The sequence below is a fragment of the Anthonomus grandis genome, chromosome 8, assembly GCF_022605725.1.
Source record: "Anthonomus grandis grandis chromosome 8, icAntGran1.3, whole genome shotgun sequence".
NCBI lineage: Eukaryota > Metazoa > Arthropoda > Insecta > Coleoptera > Curculionidae > Anthonomus > Anthonomus grandis.
Genome location: NC_065553.1, coordinates 29,085,821 through 29,106,397, shown reverse-complemented (window position 1 = coordinate 29,106,397; position 20,577 = coordinate 29,085,821). Strand labels below are relative to the sequence as shown.

The following is a 20,577-nucleotide window of genomic DNA, read 5'->3' as shown; positions in this document are numbered from 1 at the left end:
ACATTTTTATTAAAAAGTTTTTTGTTTTTTAAATTCCTGATATCTAGTGGAATTAGGTTGTAAAATTTGGGTGCTAAATAGGTGGCAAATCTGAGATTGAGATTTCTTTTTGATGAAGGTATTTTTAAGTGTTTGTTAATGTTTTGCCTAGTGTTGTGTTTGTGTTGTATAAAATTTGTTTTAATCCAATCTTTTAAATAAGTAAATTTACAAAGAGACAATATGTACAGTGCACGAATACCGCAGGTTTCAGTAGAGTAAAGGTGAGAGGTTGGAAACAGTCTTGCTTTTTTAAAAATAACTTTAAGAATATAGTTTTGACTAGTCCTTAGCTGTTCTAGATTGCTAGAATACATACCGCCCCACACCAATATCCCATAGGCAAGTAATGGTTCAACAAATGCTTTGTATGTCATAATAGTTGTTTTTTTGTTTAATATTTCACGCAAAATATAAAATTTTGGAATTAAACTTCTTATTTTATTCCGCAAATATAGCACATGTTAATCCCACTTTAGGTGTAAATCAATTACTATACCCAGGTATTTTATTGACTTAGTTTCTTTAATTCGTGATGTGTTGTTTATTTCTATTGAACTATAATCCGGACGGTTCGCTTCGGTTAGTGAAAAAGCCATATAGCAAGTTTTGTCTATGTTAAATGATAGTTTAAATGTGTCAAAATAATTTTTTACAACTTCAAAACCGGCCTTAAGTTTTTCTTTAGCATCAAACCACGAGTTTCCTCAAAAATAATGGCGGTGTCATCTGCATATGCAAAAATTTTTGCGTTTAGTATGTTTAGTTCACACAAGGAATTAATATATATATTAAAAAGTGTTGGACCCAGGACGGTTCCCTGCGGTACTCCACATGTTATAGTTTCCGCCTCACTAATAACGCTTCCAATCTTTACATTCTGCGTTCGACCAGAAGGGTAGCTGGCAAAGACATCCAACACAGAGCCACGCACCCCATATGACTCCAATGTTTGAAGGAGTATGGTATGCGACACCGTGTCGAATGCCTTAGCCAGATCCAGAAATAATACCAAACATTTATCTCCAACATCAAGTGTTTGTGCTATATGGCTAGTTTAATTAAATAATGCATCGTTCGTGCTTACTCCTGGGATAAAACCAAATTGATTTTGTGATAAGAGGTTGTTGGCAGTAAGAAAATTAACCAATCTCTCGTTAAGACACTTTTCAAATATTTTGGCTATATTTGATATGACACTTATAGGTCGGTAGTTTGTTATGTCTTCTTTGTTGCCATTCTTAAAAATTGGTGTAACATGTGAGACTTTTAAAATACTAGGGACTACACCTTTTTTAAAAATTAGGTTAATAGCATGTGCCAGTGGGCCCGCTAGGAATGTATGAAATAACTTAATGATAGAGGTAGAAATATCATCTGGCCCCGCTGAACAACGATTCTTTAAATTATTAATATATTTTATAAGCTCATTACTGTTGGTAGGTTTAAGAAACATAGAAAATTGTAAATTTGGTACTGAATTACATGGTTGTGTGGGCCGTGGGGTTAGGAATTTTTTCAGACATTTTCTTTCCAATATTAGTAAAGAACTTGTTACTTTGTTTCGCTATTTCTTCCGGAGCTGTAATAATTGAGTTATTTATATTCAATTTATTAATTGTTTCTTTTGGTTTGTACCCTTCTGTAGCATCTTTTATTATTTTATAAAGCTTTCTTAGGTCTTGTGAATTATTATTTATTTTATTTTTATAATATTCATTTTTATCCGTTTTTATTATTTTATTTAAAGTATTTCGATAGTTTTAATATTGTGCTTGTCTTTCATTGGAAAAATTATTTTTAAGTTCTTTTTTCATTTTGTCTCGTTTTTTAATTGATGTTATAAGTGCCAAAGTTATCCAGGGTTTTAGTTTTTTATATTTTTTGCTTGGAACTGTAATTAATTCAGATTGCTTGATAATCGATATTAATGAGTTAATTATAAAATTAAAAACTGGTATGGGATTATCAAAGAAAAATACATAGTTCCAGTTTATGTTACTTGCAAGTAGTTTTAACTTATTTAAATCAATTTTTTTAAAGTTGGTAAGATTACAGGCCGAATTAACATTACTTGTGTTTGCATTTGGCATTTGTTTATCTTGACTAAATAAATTAAGCATAGTGGGCAAATGGTCAGTTATATCATGTTCAATAATATAGGCATTATATTTTAAATAATTCTTAAATTTGGAGTTATATTTAATAAACATATGATCCAGACACGATCCACTATCCTCCCTTGTAATATTCATAATCAAAGGTCTAAAGCCAAAAGAACTCATTATAGATAGGTATTTATTATTTGTAGGGTTATCTTTATTAAGTATATTTATATTAATATCTCCCGTAAATATATCAACATCATGAGCAGCTAAGGACCCTAAGTAAACCTCTAATTCATCCAAAAAATACCGTACGTTTGAAGAGGGTGATCTATATGTTGCATGAATTTTATATTCTATATTATTCATATTAATGGTAAAAGTTGTCAAGGTAATATTGGATTGATTTAGTACCATATTACTGAAACTTGTTGTTAAATGAGATTTTATGTATATTAATAGACCATCAAAAGAGTTGTAGCTGGCTTCATTATAATAACATGTATATCCGGGAATAATATAGCAATTAGTTGATGTTATTTTGTGAGACTCACTTAAGATTATAACATCACAGTATTCTATATTATAAGTATCCAGAAATAGCAATAAATTATCGAAATTAGTCCTAACACCTCTAATATTTAAATGTATAATGTTTAAAAGTTTCTTACTTAAATCTATGCAGCTATTGAGATCATCCGGTATTATTTTGTGACTAACGTCCCTCAGTACATCTTCCATCGAATCTAGTACGTCCACGGCTTGACTATCCATAGTTTATTTTACTTCTGGCTCTCTCTACTTGATATTTGTAACAATTGCATAGTTTGTCGTTGGTTTCATGATGGACATTGAAGTTTGTGTTATATTTGTTATTATTTGAAACACAATTCATACAGGTTTTGGTAGATCTTGGGCAGTTTGATTCTTCGTGTTCCGCTGAGCAGATTGAGCACACTTTCCTACTGCGACAGTTGTCCTTTTTGTGGTTGTACTGCTGGCAGTTAAAGCACTTCAGGATCGCAATATCTTCATATACCGGCAACCTTTCCCAGTCTACATACAACCTTCCAGTGTTCATAAAACCAGTGAATAGTTTTGGCGAGAACTCTGCAAATAAGTTTTCGTATTTTTTGTACCAAATGATTTTACATATGTCACCTTAAAATAGTCCTTATCCTTTAAATGGTTTTGTTTTCTAATTATTTTTTCTGTCTCTGATGTCGTTATATCCTTTTTAAATCCAGGAATTTTTATCTGTCGTTTTAGTTATTTCGTAGCCTGGACCCAGAATTTGTTTGGCAGCAGATGTTAGAGTATCGGTGTCGGTATGAGACGGACATTTTAAAATGACTTTTCCGTCAGCTAGATTCTTTCTGCTCAAAACTTTTATTCCCAAATCAACAGGATTAATTTTTTCCATATCTTTATTTGACTTACTGGAATTTTGGTCTTGAATAGGTTTAATAATTATTTGCGGAAGACTGGGTATCTTTTTAGTTGGGAATTTTTTAGTATCGGCGATAACATTTGCGTAAGAAGGTTTTGCTTGGTAAGTTTGCATGTTATCGTGAATAGCCTTAATATTTTGTTGCATGTGATGGAGTTTCTCTGTCAGGTGATCCAATTTATTATCCTGTTTTTTGATAATCATAATTTCTCTCAATTTAGCTTTGCATGTTTGACACATCCAAATGACTATGTCCGCCAGGTCTTTTTTTATTTTTTTATATTGGGAGCCAGTAATTCCGACACACAAACAATGGTACCAAGAACGGCAAGCTCCCTCACAAAAAATGCCGTCTTCATTATCCTGAACATCTCGTTTACATTTCTTGCAACATATAATTTCTGTATCCTCATCGTCGCTCATAATGCACGAAAAATGTCTATTTCTACTGGGCTATACTACGTGACACGATACGAGAATCATCAACATTGATAACAATGGGATTCCTAACAGCAAGCGCTATGGTATTTTGTTCTTAACTCGGCATTGTTTATACTTTTTAAATTAAGTTTATAAAAAAAACGATAACAGTTTTGATTTTGCAAACTACACCACTATATAGTTCACTTTTTTACTGTTATTTTGACACTAAACACAACTTTATAGTTCATAATATAGCAGGAAAAAAATACAAAAAGGTCGGAGCTCGATTTAAAGTATGAGTACGCATCGATCGCGTATCGAAACATGGAACGCATCTTTGTTTAATAGACTGCCTAAAAAGAGGTGAGAAGTCTGTGAGTACTGGGAGTATTTAAAATATTTTGTAAAATGCTTGGATTTTAGTCCTCGGTCAATTTTTTTATATTATTTTCTTTCTTAAAATGGACATTTTCGAAAGCAAAATAAAAAATAGTGTAAAACATGGGGTTTTACGTATATTAAAAATGATTTCATAGATAAATTATATAAAATTTTGCCATTTAAACATGTATATCATGCGACAATAAACACGACATAGGCGCACGGACTATTTAGTGCCGCATCTGCAACACGTCAAAGATTCTAATAGATCTCTGAACTGGACTTTAGCCTTATTAAAACAATGTCCGCAATGTCGGACATATTTTTATTTACTTATAGAATTCAAACATTAAAAATTAATTAAATGCAAGTAATAATAGATATGTAAAAAATAAAACAAAAATAAAAGCTAAAGAACAATTATTTTTATTGTCTTTTTTTTAAATTTAATAATAATTTATTGTTGTAACAAAATATTGTGCAATAAATAACATAAATAATTGACGTAATACTGGTTTACATTTTCATCGTTACACGTAAAACTCTCAAAAATACAATACTATTTAACGAGACAAATAAGAAGAGGGAGCTACTGAGATAATATAAAAATAGATTTTTTTTTAAATTAGTTTGTTTTATAAGTGCTTTTTTTCACAATAGTTGTATGGTACTATTTAATTTAGGCGAAATTATACCTATTTGAAATTTACAATTTTAAATTGAATTTTACAACAAAACTTATATAAATAAGAGAGCAAATAACAGACTAATTTCTAAATCAATATGAAATTAAATTGATAAAATTTTCAATCAATATAACGTTGAATCCATAATTCGTGAAAAAATTATCATGAATATTTAGATTTATCTAAAATGCAATGCATGTCATTTATGGCCAATAATATCAAATAAAATTAATGATTCTTTTGAATTTATCGGCACGTATATAGATGAGATAAATTAGATTCTATTAAATAAGAAAATAATTTTGTTCACAGACCAGACTCGATTTTCATTCGATAATTCTCATTTTTTTTTAGCTAAATTTGATACTGTGCCGGTCCATACCAATAACTACATTTTGCGGTTTGTCTGGGTGTAAGAGGGATGAAATCCCAGGCAATCTGAAGAGCATTAAGTACCCTTAACCATCCCAGAAGTGTTCGATGAACCTCTAGTAAACTTACAATAATGCATGATACTCTAGAGCTTACTTGGCATGCCATAAGATGTCACGTTATCAGAAGCATCCACAGGCGAATCGCTTAATATATTCATTTTGGAGGTGCAATATTAATATTGACATTGGTTAGGAAATGCCGAAGCATTAAAAAAAAGTCCCAGGCACTCTGTAGAGAAAACCTCAAGTACCCCTAACCATTCTAGAAGAGTGCGATGAACCTCTAGTAAACTTACAACTGCATGATGCTTTACAGCTTACCTGGGGTGACATGTGATAAAATAATGTTGGTCACTTACATTAAGAAATACCAAACAAGAATTTTTTCAAATAAAATCTAATCGTCTAATTTATTTTCCTCAGTCATATATGTTAATTAAAAAAAAATAGTTATGTATATTATATCGATGGTATAATTCCAAAAGGACGAACAGACCAAATTTTATTAAACTTGGTTATTTACACCAAATTATAAAGGAGGTCAAAATCTATGATACGGCAAAAAGCCGAAGGTCTGTGAAATCATTTAAGGTTTTAAAATGTGAAAATTGTTCTTTTCATTAGGACAAAAAAGCACTAGGTGATATACAAGGGACGAACGGTTTTCATTATTTCGGCAAAAAGACTAACGTGCAATGCAAGATGCCGCGCATTTTTAGTCTGTTGTTTACAGCTTATTGAGAAACGTGTCTTGTGGATGGTGTGTTGATGTTTTTTTTGCTTATCTAGCTGATAAAACTGAACTTTTTCATTAGAAGTTTACGCAAATGTTATTTTTGAGTTTATGTAATATGCAATTCAAAATGGGTTCTCGAGGCAAGAAATGTGTTGAAATGGCCATGAAGCTAAGACCCAACGACAAATATTATGATAATGCCGACAGTTCTACAGTGGATGTTAATAATTTAATGGATGTGGATGCAATAGATATCACTCAAGATATCATGTCCCTAGAATTTCGTGATGATAGTCAGGTATAAATATAAATATTAGCCACTAATTAGCTGTATATACAGGGTGTCCTTACTAGAACCATCTACCTCAAAATAACAGCGCGGCACCCAAAAAAAATAAAATGAAAAACGCTGGGATCTATTGATTTTGTTTGAAGGGGGCACCTTCTGTGCCTATTTAAAAAAAAATATTATTTTGTTTACCTTACAGGTGACTGCTATGGACGATTTTAGTAGTTCCGAGCCATTTATTATTAGTGATGCTTAAGGGGTTGCACTTACAATAGAACAAGTACGGTTTTTTTTAAATAATGTTTTTTTTTAGAATTGATTAAAACGTTTTAGGTAGAAATTTCAGAGTACATTATCGATAGTAATCTATAACTTATTGAAATAGCGAATCCGAAAAAGCTGATTTAATAATAGCAAGCTTCTTAGTTACTCTATAAAAAGCTTTGCTTTTGTAGGTCAAAAATGAAAATCGTAATTTCGTGGTTATTCAGATAAATGGAAGAGAAGAAAATCTGGCCCAGGCTTCCAAAGAGATAGTGGTAAGTTAAATTATGCGTTATAATCATAACCAGAGGCAAAAGATAAAGAAACAACTAAGCCTATAATTATTTTTCTTAGATAGAGCTAGATAAAGAAACAGCGACGGTATCAAAAAATGAGAGCAACGACGAAAGTGACGGCGATTATAAAAGCGATGGTAGTGAGACAAAAAATCAGGATGAAGAAAACAACGGTGAATATGGTATAAAACGAAAAAATGGAAGCACTAAAAAAGATACGTGAAAAACCAATAGATGTGCCGGTAAGAGCTATGTGGGTCATAAGGAAAGGATTAAAAGGGAGAAAGAATTCAAATAAATCCATGCATTGACGGAAATAATTGTGGATCCAGGCGCTGCAGAGAATTTACAAAAGATAGCAGACAGAAAATATTTACAGAATATTGGAAATTGGACCCTCAAAGACAAAGCGATTTTTAGTTTAAAGGTGTAGAGTAGTTCAAAGCTATACACTGCAACTGGGCGAACACCAAGTTAATGTATGTAGAAGATTCCTAATAAGTACTTTATATAATTCTGACAGAATATTTAGATATACTGAAGTAAACAGGAGCGATATATTTAGTTCTAAGAAGGATAGTCGTGGCAAGCATCCTCCCAAAAATAAAACTCCCGAAGAACTTCGACAAGGTGTTATCGATTTTATAAAATGTTTACCAGCTGTCCCCTCACATTATTGTAGGAACAGTAGGTACTACAAGAAAATATTTACTAGAATTGAAAAATAAAACTAATCTTTACAGAAATTACAGAATTAGGCATTTAAAAAGATGAAAAAATTGTTAATATACAAGATTTTAAAAATATATTTCGAAAGGAGTTCAATTTAGGATTCCATGTCCCTAAAAAAGATAAGTGTTTATTATGTGAGGTAAATAAGCAAGCTGATAAGAAAAACGTAAAAGAAGCTGACATTCAACGATATAAAAATCATATTAGGGAGAAAGAGATTAGTAAACAAACATTTCTTAATGATCAACAAAAATCAAAAGAACTCAATTTATTTCTTTGTACTAGCTTTGACTTGCTAACAGTTTTGAGTTCTCCTAATGATGACAGTTTTTTTCTGGGATTTAGTATCTAAATTTCTATGAAAGTGGTACTAAAAATGTGCAGTATTATTTATGGGGGGAATGTGATGGGAGAGGGGTGCTAATGATATCTGCACTGGAGTTTACAAATATCTGCAGTCGATAGACACCCATAATGATAGCATTAAAGAATTGGTTTTGTATTGTGATACTTGCAGTGGATAGAATAAGAGCCAGCAGATGTTGGTAATGTACTGATTTTTTTGTACTAAACTGATTTTTAAAATCTACCAAAAATATATTAATAGTTACGATAAAATTTTTGTTACCAGGACATACTTTTATGCCAGTTGATTCTGTCCACGCAATTATAGTGTCGTCTCATAAGTAGAAGATCGTGTATATTCCATCCGAATGGGATACCATAATTAGAAATTCTAGGTATAATAGGCCACCCTATGAAACTTACAATTTAACGTACAACGACTTTCTTGATTTTAAGACTTTACATAAAAACACATTTCCTGCTGTACTAAAGACCGAAAATGACGCTATAGTGAAAATGAGAGATATTCGTTGTGCGAATTTTAAAAAAGAATCCCCAGTCCTTAAATTCCGATTCCGAAGTAACATAAGTTTGCATCATTGCAAACACCAAAACAAAATCAAAAAGTACAAGAACAAATCGTGGTTTATAGTTTACGACCTCCATTGTCCCCAGAAAAGTACACAACACGAAAACTATGCATAAATGGAACTATCCCCAAAAAATATCATAATGAATTCCAGTTACTTCCGTTTAAAGCAAGTATAGCAAATACTTTAGCCGAAACAGATGAAGAGGACTCATCTTCAAAAGACTTAAGGAATGTTTTTTTTAAATAAATAAAAATAGTATAACATTCTAAAAAGAAGGTTTTTATTTTAAATTAGTAAAATGTGATGACGAATATCCTTCTTAAGGACAATAATAAAGCAAAAAAGCGAATGTCCATAAGATATGGTAGAAGAGGGAACATCCAGACGAACGAGATACAATATTTTCTTGTTCTAAGGAAAAACGACGAACAACCACGAAATCCTAAGTATTTTGGATAATTTCAAATTTTAATTTATTAACCTTAAAACTCGTTATTTCTCAAAATGTGGTTTCTAGTCTGTTAATCTTTTTGGAATTATATATGATATTTTTTAGAAAATAAAGGTTAAGGTAAGGATTAAGGTAAGTTAAGTTAATAAGCATTTAAGGTATAACGAATAACCACTCTAATTAGAGTTTAATCAATATACCAATACAATAAGCAAAAAATGGAAGCGTGAAAGAAAAGCTTTTGACTACCAATTTGAAAGAACAGTGACGTGTTTTACAAAATATCAAAAGAGAGGCAAAAAAAATATTAGAAATAAAGACTTTAATATAAAAGGCTCTTAAAATTGGTAATAGTATAAACTGGTCCATCATATCCTACCCATAATTTTTACTCAATTTTTACTTATTTTACCAATCATAGCCATAATTTTTAATCAATTTATGTTCTACGACTGACGAAATGAAATGACTTGTGAATGTATTAGGAAAGCGTGTAAAAATATCACTCGACGGTTTTTTAAGATAGCTTGATGCATTTATAGAATAGAGCATAATTCATTTTTTTTAAACAAAATTTAATGTCATACAAGGATAGCTAGATATCTGAGTCTATATAATATCTGAGTAATCTAAGTTAAACCATACAATGAAATAAAAAATAATAATAAAAACAAAAATAAAAGGTTCATCAAAACCAAGAAAATCGAATCGGAGCCCTTATGTTTCAATCGCACAAGCGTTATTCGTATCACAAGTAAGAGTCACACTAATAAATTATCTGTACATCACCAATGTTAACTGCAGAAAGAAAATTATCTAGAATAGAGAATCGAACATATAGAGAATAGAAGAGATAAGTTATTAAATATTAAGTGAGGTTCAATGTTAAGTATGACATTACCACAATAAAGTACAGGACTCTACTTGGCTCTAGTAATCTCTAGGTTCTCCAGCAAGTACAATCTTCGGCAGGACACGCGCTACATGTTTCCGCAAAGGGTTTCTCAGATTTTGAAAAACTTATGCTTCAAGTAATAAGTAACTGAAAATAAGTCAATAAATATAATTTAAAAAAATATATTAAAAACAGCACTTGTAATTAATATTAATATTATTTAAAAAAAAAGTTAATTTTAAGTCATCTTTGAAAATCGTTACATACTATAGAATATTAATTTTATTTTAAGAATCAATTTTACTATTTCTCAAAACTATTTGTATTATTTTTCTAATTAAAATAGCAAGCCAAGGATTTTGCCTATGTTCCGAACCAATCTAAAAAAAGCTGAAGCCTCTTTAAGCTTCTCTCTTGAATCTTTTCATTCTAAGCGATTTATGTAAACTAAACAAGCAGGTACAGTTTCGCCACTAAAACCGAGAATTCGCGAATTCATTAATAACGAGGCAGTCGATACCCAGTATATCGACTATCGACTAAAATTTACCTATTATAAAATAAAATGTGGCTAAAAGAAATCTAGTTGTATATATTATTCAGCTGCTGCGTACACCTGATAAAAGTGGCTCTTCGTGGCAACTCTTTTAGTTTTCCGGCCCCTGTATAGGTACAAGCACTTCTTAAGCCTCCTAAAATATCCAAGACTGTCGCTTCTACGTCACCTTTGTATGGTACCTCGACGGTTTTCCCTTCAGAAGAACGGTACTCTGCAACGCCACCTAGAAAAAATAGGTATAATGTGACATGTATCTATTGAATTATTGAATATTTCCTAGAATTTCTTTTAGGCATTTTTTGGGTATGGGCAATAATGAATAGACTAGATGCAGACATGTAATCCATTATAAGACTTTGTCCAAAATTTACGAATTCTAAAGTTTAGCAAACTCCCTTCGAAATCACAAAACACTCCCGTTAATTAAAACTTTTTATATTGTTCTCGGCACGTATTTCGCTAGCGATGTTAGCATCCTCTAGGAAAGATTAAAACTAAACTAAGAGTACTTTCAAGGGGCCTTAATAAAAATGTGACCGATAGTGTGAAAAATCTAATGAAACATGGCTGAACAAAGCTTAAATACTAAGTAAATTATGCAATTGACTATAAGGGATTAAAACTTTATCCCTATTAAGAATGGTTTTTTGTTTGGAATATTGCTAAATTTTAGTATCCATCTAAATTTGGATTTTTATTAAATGATTTAAGTATTTTTAAGTTCTCTATTCCTACAAAGTGGCCAGTATTTAAAACATGTTCAGCCAAACTTGACTTGACTCAACTCTTCTACATTTTCACAGCAGCTACATTTACAATCTGAATTTATTAAACTTCTCATTTACTGTTACTCTATGTACTTTTTATCACAATCTTACAATTAATCCCATACTTTACATTGGTCTTTGTTTTATCTTTTGGGTTTTCTAAAAATCTCGTAACTTGGCCGAACTTTGATAGGCCATTCTTAGACTTAAAACTTAATCAAAACATTTTGTTAAGATAGGATCATATGGTATTGCATTGAAAGTTTATATATTTTCATCCTTTTGAAATGTGGTAGAGTTTTTAAGATTAACTTTAAACTTATGTTTTTTAATCAGCTTGTTGATAATTTCTTTTTCTTTATTAAATGTATTACTACTTAGAGTAAATGAGACCAAACGATGTATTAAGAAATGCAGGCTAGCCATTTTATTTTTTGCTCTATGACGGTCAAACCAGGATGCGAATTTACAATTCCTCTACCATTACAGTCACGAGGGTGACTGAATTCGGGTAGTTTTTATTTGCAGAATATTAGTCACATATTCTATTCCACTACGGGTACAGGAATGAACTGTATTGGTGTATGATTTGTAAGCGAAATTTTTGATTACATATTGATTTTTGGATTCTGCTTAAAATTCTCAACATTTAGGCAAATACATAACTTATAATAATGTACAGTTAAAAAACTTTTGATTAAAGTATAATATTTATATTTCAAATCCTTATGGAAATGCTTATCACATGGGGTAATTCAAGAAAATTGTTGCACACTTAAAGACATAAGAACTAATGTTATTAAGAACCTAAGAACTAAAAAATCTCTGTAACATGGGTATTTACTAATATTACTTACTAAATTATTAAACAGAGTTAAGTTAGTGTTTTTTGCACTAGACTCGTTTTTTTCTATGCTTAGACTAATGTTGTGAGATTTCTTCTTCTTCTTTTTTTCCAGAGTGGTTGGTCTTCTAGACTGTATGCGATTCTGACCTTTTAGTCCCCTTTCCTTTCTTCGAGCTATAGCTGTAGGTTGTGCTCGAATTTTTCGGTTCCTGGAAAATCGAGTCGTGTGAGAAAACATAGATACTATTCGTGACAAAGTCTTCATTTTCTCCAATGTTGTTACACATTTTTTTAGCACTGTGATATTCGAAGGACATTGATCTTTTTTAAATATATTCGAAAGTCTTATAAATTCGTCTTGCATTCTATCAATAGTTTCGTTGTATTCTTGATTGAGTGTTTCGGTAATTGGCAAATCAAACGAAATGTTAGTTTCAGATTGATGTGATTGAAAAATAATATTATTTTATGGGTAACACTTTTCATTACTTTCTTCGGGATGGCAGTTTTTATGTCATCAATATCATCGTAAAAATTGGATAAATACATTTCTCCTAAGGCAATTTTAGCAAAATCTTGCCGATCACTTTTAGTCAACAACAACGATTTTTTTAAAGAAAGTCCATATTTTTCTCCTACCGCACATAAATGCTTGCAATATTGCCCTCCTTGACCAAAATAGCAATCACAACACTCACTTTCAATATTCACTTCGTAAGAGTTACTTTTCGATGTAACACGGTAAGTTAAATTACTGATCTGTGTTACTTCTTCAATATCTTTAAAGCGTCGAAAAAATTTATTATAAGCTAGAGTTAAATGTCGTCCTCTTGTGTTAGCAAATTTTAGAAGTCTATTTTTGTGATAGTTTTTAAAAATTTCTGTGATAAAGTTAATAAGTGCACACATGTTAAATACTTTACATCTTTGCAATATAATGTTCTTGAAAATTCTGATGGAAGCTTCACAATAATTATTTGTATTATTGCCCCTATGCAAAACGTCACTACGAAACGGTAAACACTAAAACACTAGTTCTAAATGAGCTTTGGCACTATTGTACTTATTTAGAGTCTGGTTATTTAATAACTGAAACATAAAGCTCTCTGCATCTGAAGTAGTCGTAGCAAATAAAACATGGCGGAATAAGGTCATTAATGTTTTTCAGTCATCTTTCAGAATCTTGTTATTGGAGTCCCATAGCCAGCGCCACAAAGCTTGTGTAACATGAAATATACGCAAAAGCAAGCGAGCCTTTGGAAATATTACTTTTAATTCATTTCTTTCTGCAGAGTCATCGTCGGTCATAATAATTATTTGTGGCTCAAATAGGTTACCACATGTAGAAACGTATCATCCATTTTTCTCTAAGAGACCAAACGAAAACAAAAACAAAGGTAAGGACACAAAGTCACGGTCTCATCTAATCTATATAATTTATTAAAAAAGCTTAAAAGCTACACGTGTTTCGCTCCTGTCGGAGCATCATCAGGCCTAGACCTACACAGATCACATTACAACTAACAACAAAAGACTAGACTAGACTTTGAACAATTTTGAGAGCATGTAAATAATCATTTTCTGATTTATTTTTATGAAGAATAACAGCTATTGGCAATGCTCCTATTTTTGTTGCTGCAAAAATTAAAGTTACAGAGGTGCTACTTTGATCACAAGAACCACTAGTGTCAATGAAGATCATCTCATCTGCATGGCCCGCTTTAAAAGCTCTTTTCATACTGGTTTACTGGACTGGCGTTATCAGAACAACAAGGATTTTCGTTAACACATAACTGGATATCCTGTTTTTGTAACTCTTCAACTTTATTCTTAATTCTTTCAGTAACACTTTCATCATCCCTTCTTCCGAATTTTTCAGACCTCCATTGTTGATAAAAGTAGGTTACTTGTCTGTCAGTTGAGTTAACTTGTGCATTCGCTAGAAGCACATGAATATCACCATCACAATTTTCAGATAAAGATAATTCATGATAAGTTTTGGCTGCAGAAGCTGTCATTCCATTTAAACCTTGTTTTAATAAGTTAGATCTTCTCAAAGTAACTTCAGTCGTTTTTAGAAATTTTATATTTATACTTGCCGAGCACCCATAATTTCTTGTACATACTGCCTTTTTTCTTAATTACACGTTTATTCTTTTTGGCTAGATGACACACATATAGTTTGCGAAATTCATAACGAACACAGGTATTAAACACTTTGCTTACTATCCAATTAGTGTTTGTGTTACGAGAAAAGTATTTAATAAAGTTGTCACATTTTTCCTGATAATTTGTCCCTTTTGTTAACTTACACTGGAATTTAGTAACAAAATGATCTTGATTTTTCTCTTCTAATTCAAGATAGTGAATTTCACTATCCACAATACCACTCAATATTGTTTTAACTTAACGACGCGACGCCGAAGTGGCGTGACAACGGAGTGACTAACTGACTGATATAAACCGTTTAACAACAGATTTCTTTTTAATTTAGACGGTTTAGACTTTGTAAAGACAATGGCGCACAAAATAAACTTACAAATTCTATTCTAGTATGGTCAATTTCTGCACCGTAATAGATTAGAAAATGTAACTAATATTCTGCAAACAAAAACTACTCGAATTCAGTCACCCTCGTGACTGTAATGGTAGAGCAATTGTAAATTCGCAACCAGGATATAACAAACCCTTACAAGTTAAAGGGAACCAGGAAGGGTTCGTTATAAGCGAGTGACCGTTATAAACGAAGCGAGAATTTTAATGCAAACTCCAATGTACATAAACAATATATTTAACTTAAAACGTTTAATAAAACATTTTATTGAAAAATAAACACACATCAAATTATTTATTAATCTTAGTTTTTTATATGTACAGGTTGTCCCATTAAGAATGTTCCTCGGCTGTATCTCAGGAACCAATAATCGTAGGGCGTTGAAAAAAAAATTAGTATAAAAGTGTATAGTAGAAAATATTTTGAAGTTCATTGATCAACCGCTAGAGGGCGTTCTAGCTACTTAAAAACTTTATAGTCTATTTTTTCCAAAAAACCTTTAATAACTTGCATCCCAAAGTATTATTGAAATAATCTACAAAGTATTCCTGACAAAAATGTTTTGACAACCATTTTTGTCAAATGTCAAATAAAGTGGTGGGAAGAGTTTCTATCTTAAATAAGAAAAATGGTAAGAAGTAGGCTTTGGCTGCACCGATTTTTTTAAAACAACTTTTATTTAAAAGCTTGTTTATTGCTTTATTTTTCTACCAAAAACATATTATTGGAAAATTTTCCTAAAACCCGCTAGGGGGCGTCTACTTCTAACTTACGCTATTCGACTGATTATTTTAAGAAACTCAAATGCAACCATGTGTGTTTTTTTACGGTATTAAGAGCGGAGAACAAAGCTTAATAATTTAGTAAAAACCGCATTTTGATATCACGTCTCTAACTAAAGTTACAAAAAAAAATGTGTTCATTAGAAAGTGAAAACATCAAATATGGTCGTTAAGTCCTATTTACCAGCCGGGTTAAAAAAACTGGTGTCTAAATGAATCTTTGTGTAGAGAAACAATCTTGGTATACCAGCTTTTTTAGAAATTCCGGAAGGTGGCGTTTATTTATTCACTTCTTTCTAAAGGAGTTTTAGCGGGAATAAATCTATTCAGTATGGGAAAACTATGCATAGGAACGTTTTAATTTTTGGACAACGTAGCAACAAATAATACCACATGATGTGCTAAAATAAGTTAAAACAATAATATTGAATAAAATACAGCAACATATTAGTTGTGTTCTTAAAGGAACTAAAAATTAAAGTTTATATAACACTATCGGTTAGCAGTTTATTCGAGTATAAATAAATAGGTAATTAAATTATGCAAATTTTAATAACGAGTTTGTTTTGCATTTGTTTAAAAAGCAAAAAGCCGGTGGCAACTCTGTGACAGCTGCTTAAAAGTTTTCGGTGGTCCTATAAATTTATAATTTATTTAATTTATAATTTATAAGTCCTATATATTTATAGTTATTTATTTCGATCAGAGTTTATTCTTTGACTTTAATTTAAAATGCGTCTGTCTTTGCAAGAGTCGGTAAATGTTATCAAAATTTTTTATTAATGTTTTGAAAATGCTACTATAGCTGCAAGGCTGTATGCTCAACGTTTTCCTCAAATCGGCGTCTGAGTAGAGACATATTTCTTCGTTTGGCCCGTCGTTTTCGGACAACAGGTAGTGTAGTCCATCCAACCTACCGTAGACAAGGTCGCAGGAGAACGGAGGAAAACATAATAAATTGTTTGGCCTATGTAGAATTTGATCCGCACTTAAGCATCAGAACTATTTCAGGCGATTTAGGCATACCTCGATCTGTAGTTCACAGAATTTTGCAGTAACACAGGTATAACACAATTTTTCAAAAATAAGTGCCTAGACACTTACTTAATTTAATTTTTTTTGCATATAGATTTAATCCATTACATGTAGTACTCCACCAGGCATTAAATCTAGAAGACTATGACAGAAGACTAGATTATTGTCCTTGGATGGAGAATATGTTGTTCGAAAATCCAAATTTTCTCAACGAAATTTTATGGACAGATGAAGCAACGTTCAATAGTGACGGAGGAGTTAACAGACATAATATGCACTATTGGTCTGAAACTAACCCTCGTTGGATGCGCGAGATCCGGCATCAGGGAAGGTGGAGTGTTAATGTCTGGTGCGGTGTAATAGGATCTCAGGTTATAGGTCCATTTTTATTTGATGAGAGCCTAACTGGAGAACAATATCTTGGATTTTTAAGAAATGAGCTCCCAGCATTATTAGAAGAGGTACCTCTGGTTATAAGAGCTAACATGTTTTTACAACATGACGGATGCCCGGCTCATTCGGCGATTCGCGGTACAAGTGCGAACGTTCCTTAATCAGCGGTACCCTGATCGGATGGGATTGGCAGAGGTAGCTTTTTCCCTTGGCCGGCAAGGTAATTTTATCTTTATAGAAACATTATTAGATTACATTGCATATACTTGCAGATCGCCAGATTTAACCTGCCTTTTACTTATGGGGTAGAATAAAAGCCATTGTATTTTCTTCGATTCCTACCAATAGAGAAAATATGAAACAGCGAATAAGGGGCGCTATTCGGAGTTCACCAGCCGCAGAAATAGAGGCGGCCGTGGAATCAACCCGAGGAAGAGTTCAAAATTGTATTAGAACAAGACGGACGACAATTCGAACACCTCGGCAGGCATTAGATTAGTGTAGGAATTAAAATAATATTATTTTTTATTCCATTTAAAATAAGGAAGATTTTTATCTTTTTTCAGTTTAATCGGTGCCAAGTGCCAAAAGTATCAAAATATTTTTGTCGCCTTACAATGACGCGTCGACGTTGATAAATATTTAAAACGTTTCTATGCATAGTTTTCCCATAAACATTGATTTATTACCTGATTTATTACCAATGAAACTTCCTGTATAAAGAAGTGTATAAATAAACGCCACCTTCCGGAATTTCTAAAAAGCTGGTATACCAAGATTGTTTCTCTACACAAAGATTCATTTAGACACCAGTTTTTTTAACCCGGCTGGTAAATAGAACTTAACGACCATATTTGATGTTTTCACTTTCTAATGAACACATTTTTTTTTGTAACTTTAGTTAGAGACGTGATATCAAAATGCGGTTTTTACTAAATTATTAAGCTTTATTCTCCGCTCTTAATACCGTAAAAAATACACATGGTTGCATTTGAGTTTCTTAAAATAATCAGTCGAATAGCGTAAGTTAGAAGTAGACCCCTAGCGGGTTTTAGGAAAATTTTTCAATAATATATTTTTGGTAGAAAAATAAAGCAATAAAAAAGCTTTTAAATAAAAGTTGTTTTAAAAAAATCGGTGCAGCCAAAGCCTACTTCTTACCATTTTTCTCATTTAAGATAGAAACTCTCCCCACCACTTTATTTGACATTTGACAAAAATGGTTGTCAAAACATTTTTGTCAGGAATACTTTTTAGATTAAATATTTTGATTAGATTAAATACTTTGTAGATAAAATTATTAAAGGTTTTTTGGAAAAAATAGACTATAAAGTTTTTAAGTCGCTAGAACGCCCTCTAGCGGTTGACCAATGAACTTCAAAATATTTTCTACTATACACTTTTATACTAATTTTTTTTTCAACGCCCTACGATTATTGGTTCCTGATATACAGCCGAGGAACATTCTTAATGGGACACCCTGTACGTACATACATTATATATTATTATATGTACCTGATGTTAGTAGATATATTTTTATACATATAAAATAGAAAAGTTTTATAAGAACATCACTTAAGTATGCGAAAAAAAATATTAAATTATTTTCTACGAGATGCTAAAACATATTTCTGAATTTCAGCCTGAATTAATAATTCTGCTGCTTGAAAACAATTTTATCCAGTGGATAAACTTATTCAAAATATCGAGTGAGTTAGTTTAAAGTGTAATAGCCGGGTAAGTAAAACAAAGAAGATTCCCCATCTAAAACTGTTTATTGAATGAATTGAAAAATATTTCCATACAAAAACAATTGAACAGCGTCACAGTTACCTAATTAGACACGAGCCGCGATATAGCTTATTTTCCCAAATACCAGCTCAAACGGGGTAAAATCATGATAAGAACTTGGTATCGTGTTGTAACAAAATGCGTAGTATTGAGTCCATGTAGACCAGTCTGTTTTTGAATCGTTAATGTACATCCTTAAATAAATATTCATTTAAAACGCGATGATTTCGTTCACAGCCTCCAACTGTTTGGCTGCGATAAGCTGTTGAGATTTTATGATTTACTTTTAGGAATCTAGTTACATTTTCAAATACATGGTTTTTATATTCGGTTCCCATATCTGTCCTAATTTCTCGCATACGACCATAAATAAGAATTACATTTTTAGCAATAGCTTTTGCAACAGTTGAAGCTCGTAAAGTACACTACAGGGACTTAGGGAACTTTGTACACTTAGGGACTACACATTTTTGGAATATGTATCAAATACAAAAAACACCTATACTTCAGTTAGAAAAAGGCTGGACAAAAATACTTTAGTCCTTAGCCTCATTTTCCAAGATACTTGTCAATATCCGATTTTAGGTTTTTGGTAGGATACGGTAATTTCAATCAATACTTATATAAAATAAACATAAAAGACACAGAAATTTGCGATTGTGACAATCAGTCAATTGATGATCTGAATCATAGACTTTTTGCTTGTAAAAACAATTCTCGAGCCATTCAATTTTTAAACATGGAACTTGGAAAACTATCCTTACTTTCAAAGTGCCACGCAACCCTTATGGTAGAAGTTACCACAAATAAAAAACTAGAAGTAATTTTTGTAAAATATTTAAAGCTATGTAAAAATAAAATATAATTCACATAAAAACATATTGCAATAATGAATAGTAAAATTGTAATAGTATACTATGTTAATTTAGGATAAGATAAATTTAGACATAGGATTTATAATATAAGCTAGTTAAAGACACTCCCTATGTTTTTCCTAGTATTATTTTCCTACCCATCCGAGTCACCCTGTATTGTCTTAAATTAAAACAGTGCTTTGCTTGGACTCACAGGTGTGTAGGTGGCTGTGAGATAAGAGCCATCATATAACATGAATACCATTGTTCCACTTGGAATTTGTGGCTAAATGTGCTCGACACAAGCACAAAAAAAATTATTTTAAATAAAACATACCTGAATGTTTAAGCATAGCCGTACTGGAACTCATCCCATAAAAAAGCTTAAATTTTTTGCCATTTTTCTCAATTATTTGTCCATCGCATTGATCGTGTCCTAAAAATATGCCACATTGGAATTAGATAAAAGAAATATTGTGAACTTAAGAGGACAATTACCAGCAAACATGCCTCCGGCCATAACGAAATCTGCACCTGCGCCAAACGCCTTGGCAACGTCTCCTGGGCAAGTACAGCCTCCATCCTGAACAACCGATGAGTTTATAAAAGGGAATGAATTTATGACATAAATATTATTTACCGAAATAATGTGCCCTTGAAGACCATGTGCAGCATCTGCGCACTCAATTACAGCCGAAAGCTGAGGATAGCCTACTCCAGTCTTCATGCGAGTGGTGCATACAGATCCCGGTCCGATTCCCACTTTTATTATATCTGCTCCAGAGAGGATCAGCTCTTCGACCATCTCACCAGTTACTACATTTCCTGCCTAAAGTGATAAAAAAGTGGATATGGCCGAAGTCGAATATACATTTT

General features: G+C 31.8%; 1 protein-coding gene across 1 annotated transcript in view; it reads right to left on the bottom strand.

The window, feature by feature from the left end:
- Positions 1 to 10,287: 10,287 nt before the first annotated feature.
- LOC126739996 (GMP reductase 1-like) overlaps positions 10,288 to 20,577 on the bottom strand; it is a 72,292-nt gene continuing 62,002 nt past the window's right edge. The window contains exons 5-8 of the mRNA XM_050445843.1: positions 20,342 to 20,530; positions 20,200 to 20,284; positions 20,039 to 20,137; positions 10,288 to 10,901 (exon numbers count right to left, since the gene is read on the bottom strand). Of these exons, the coding sequence (XP_050301800.1) occupies positions 10,702 to 10,901; positions 20,039 to 20,137; positions 20,200 to 20,284; positions 20,342 to 20,530 (573 nt within the window). The 3' untranslated portion in view covers positions 10,288 to 10,701. The remainder of the gene's footprint in view (positions 10,902 to 20,038; positions 20,138 to 20,199; positions 20,285 to 20,341; positions 20,531 to 20,577) is intronic.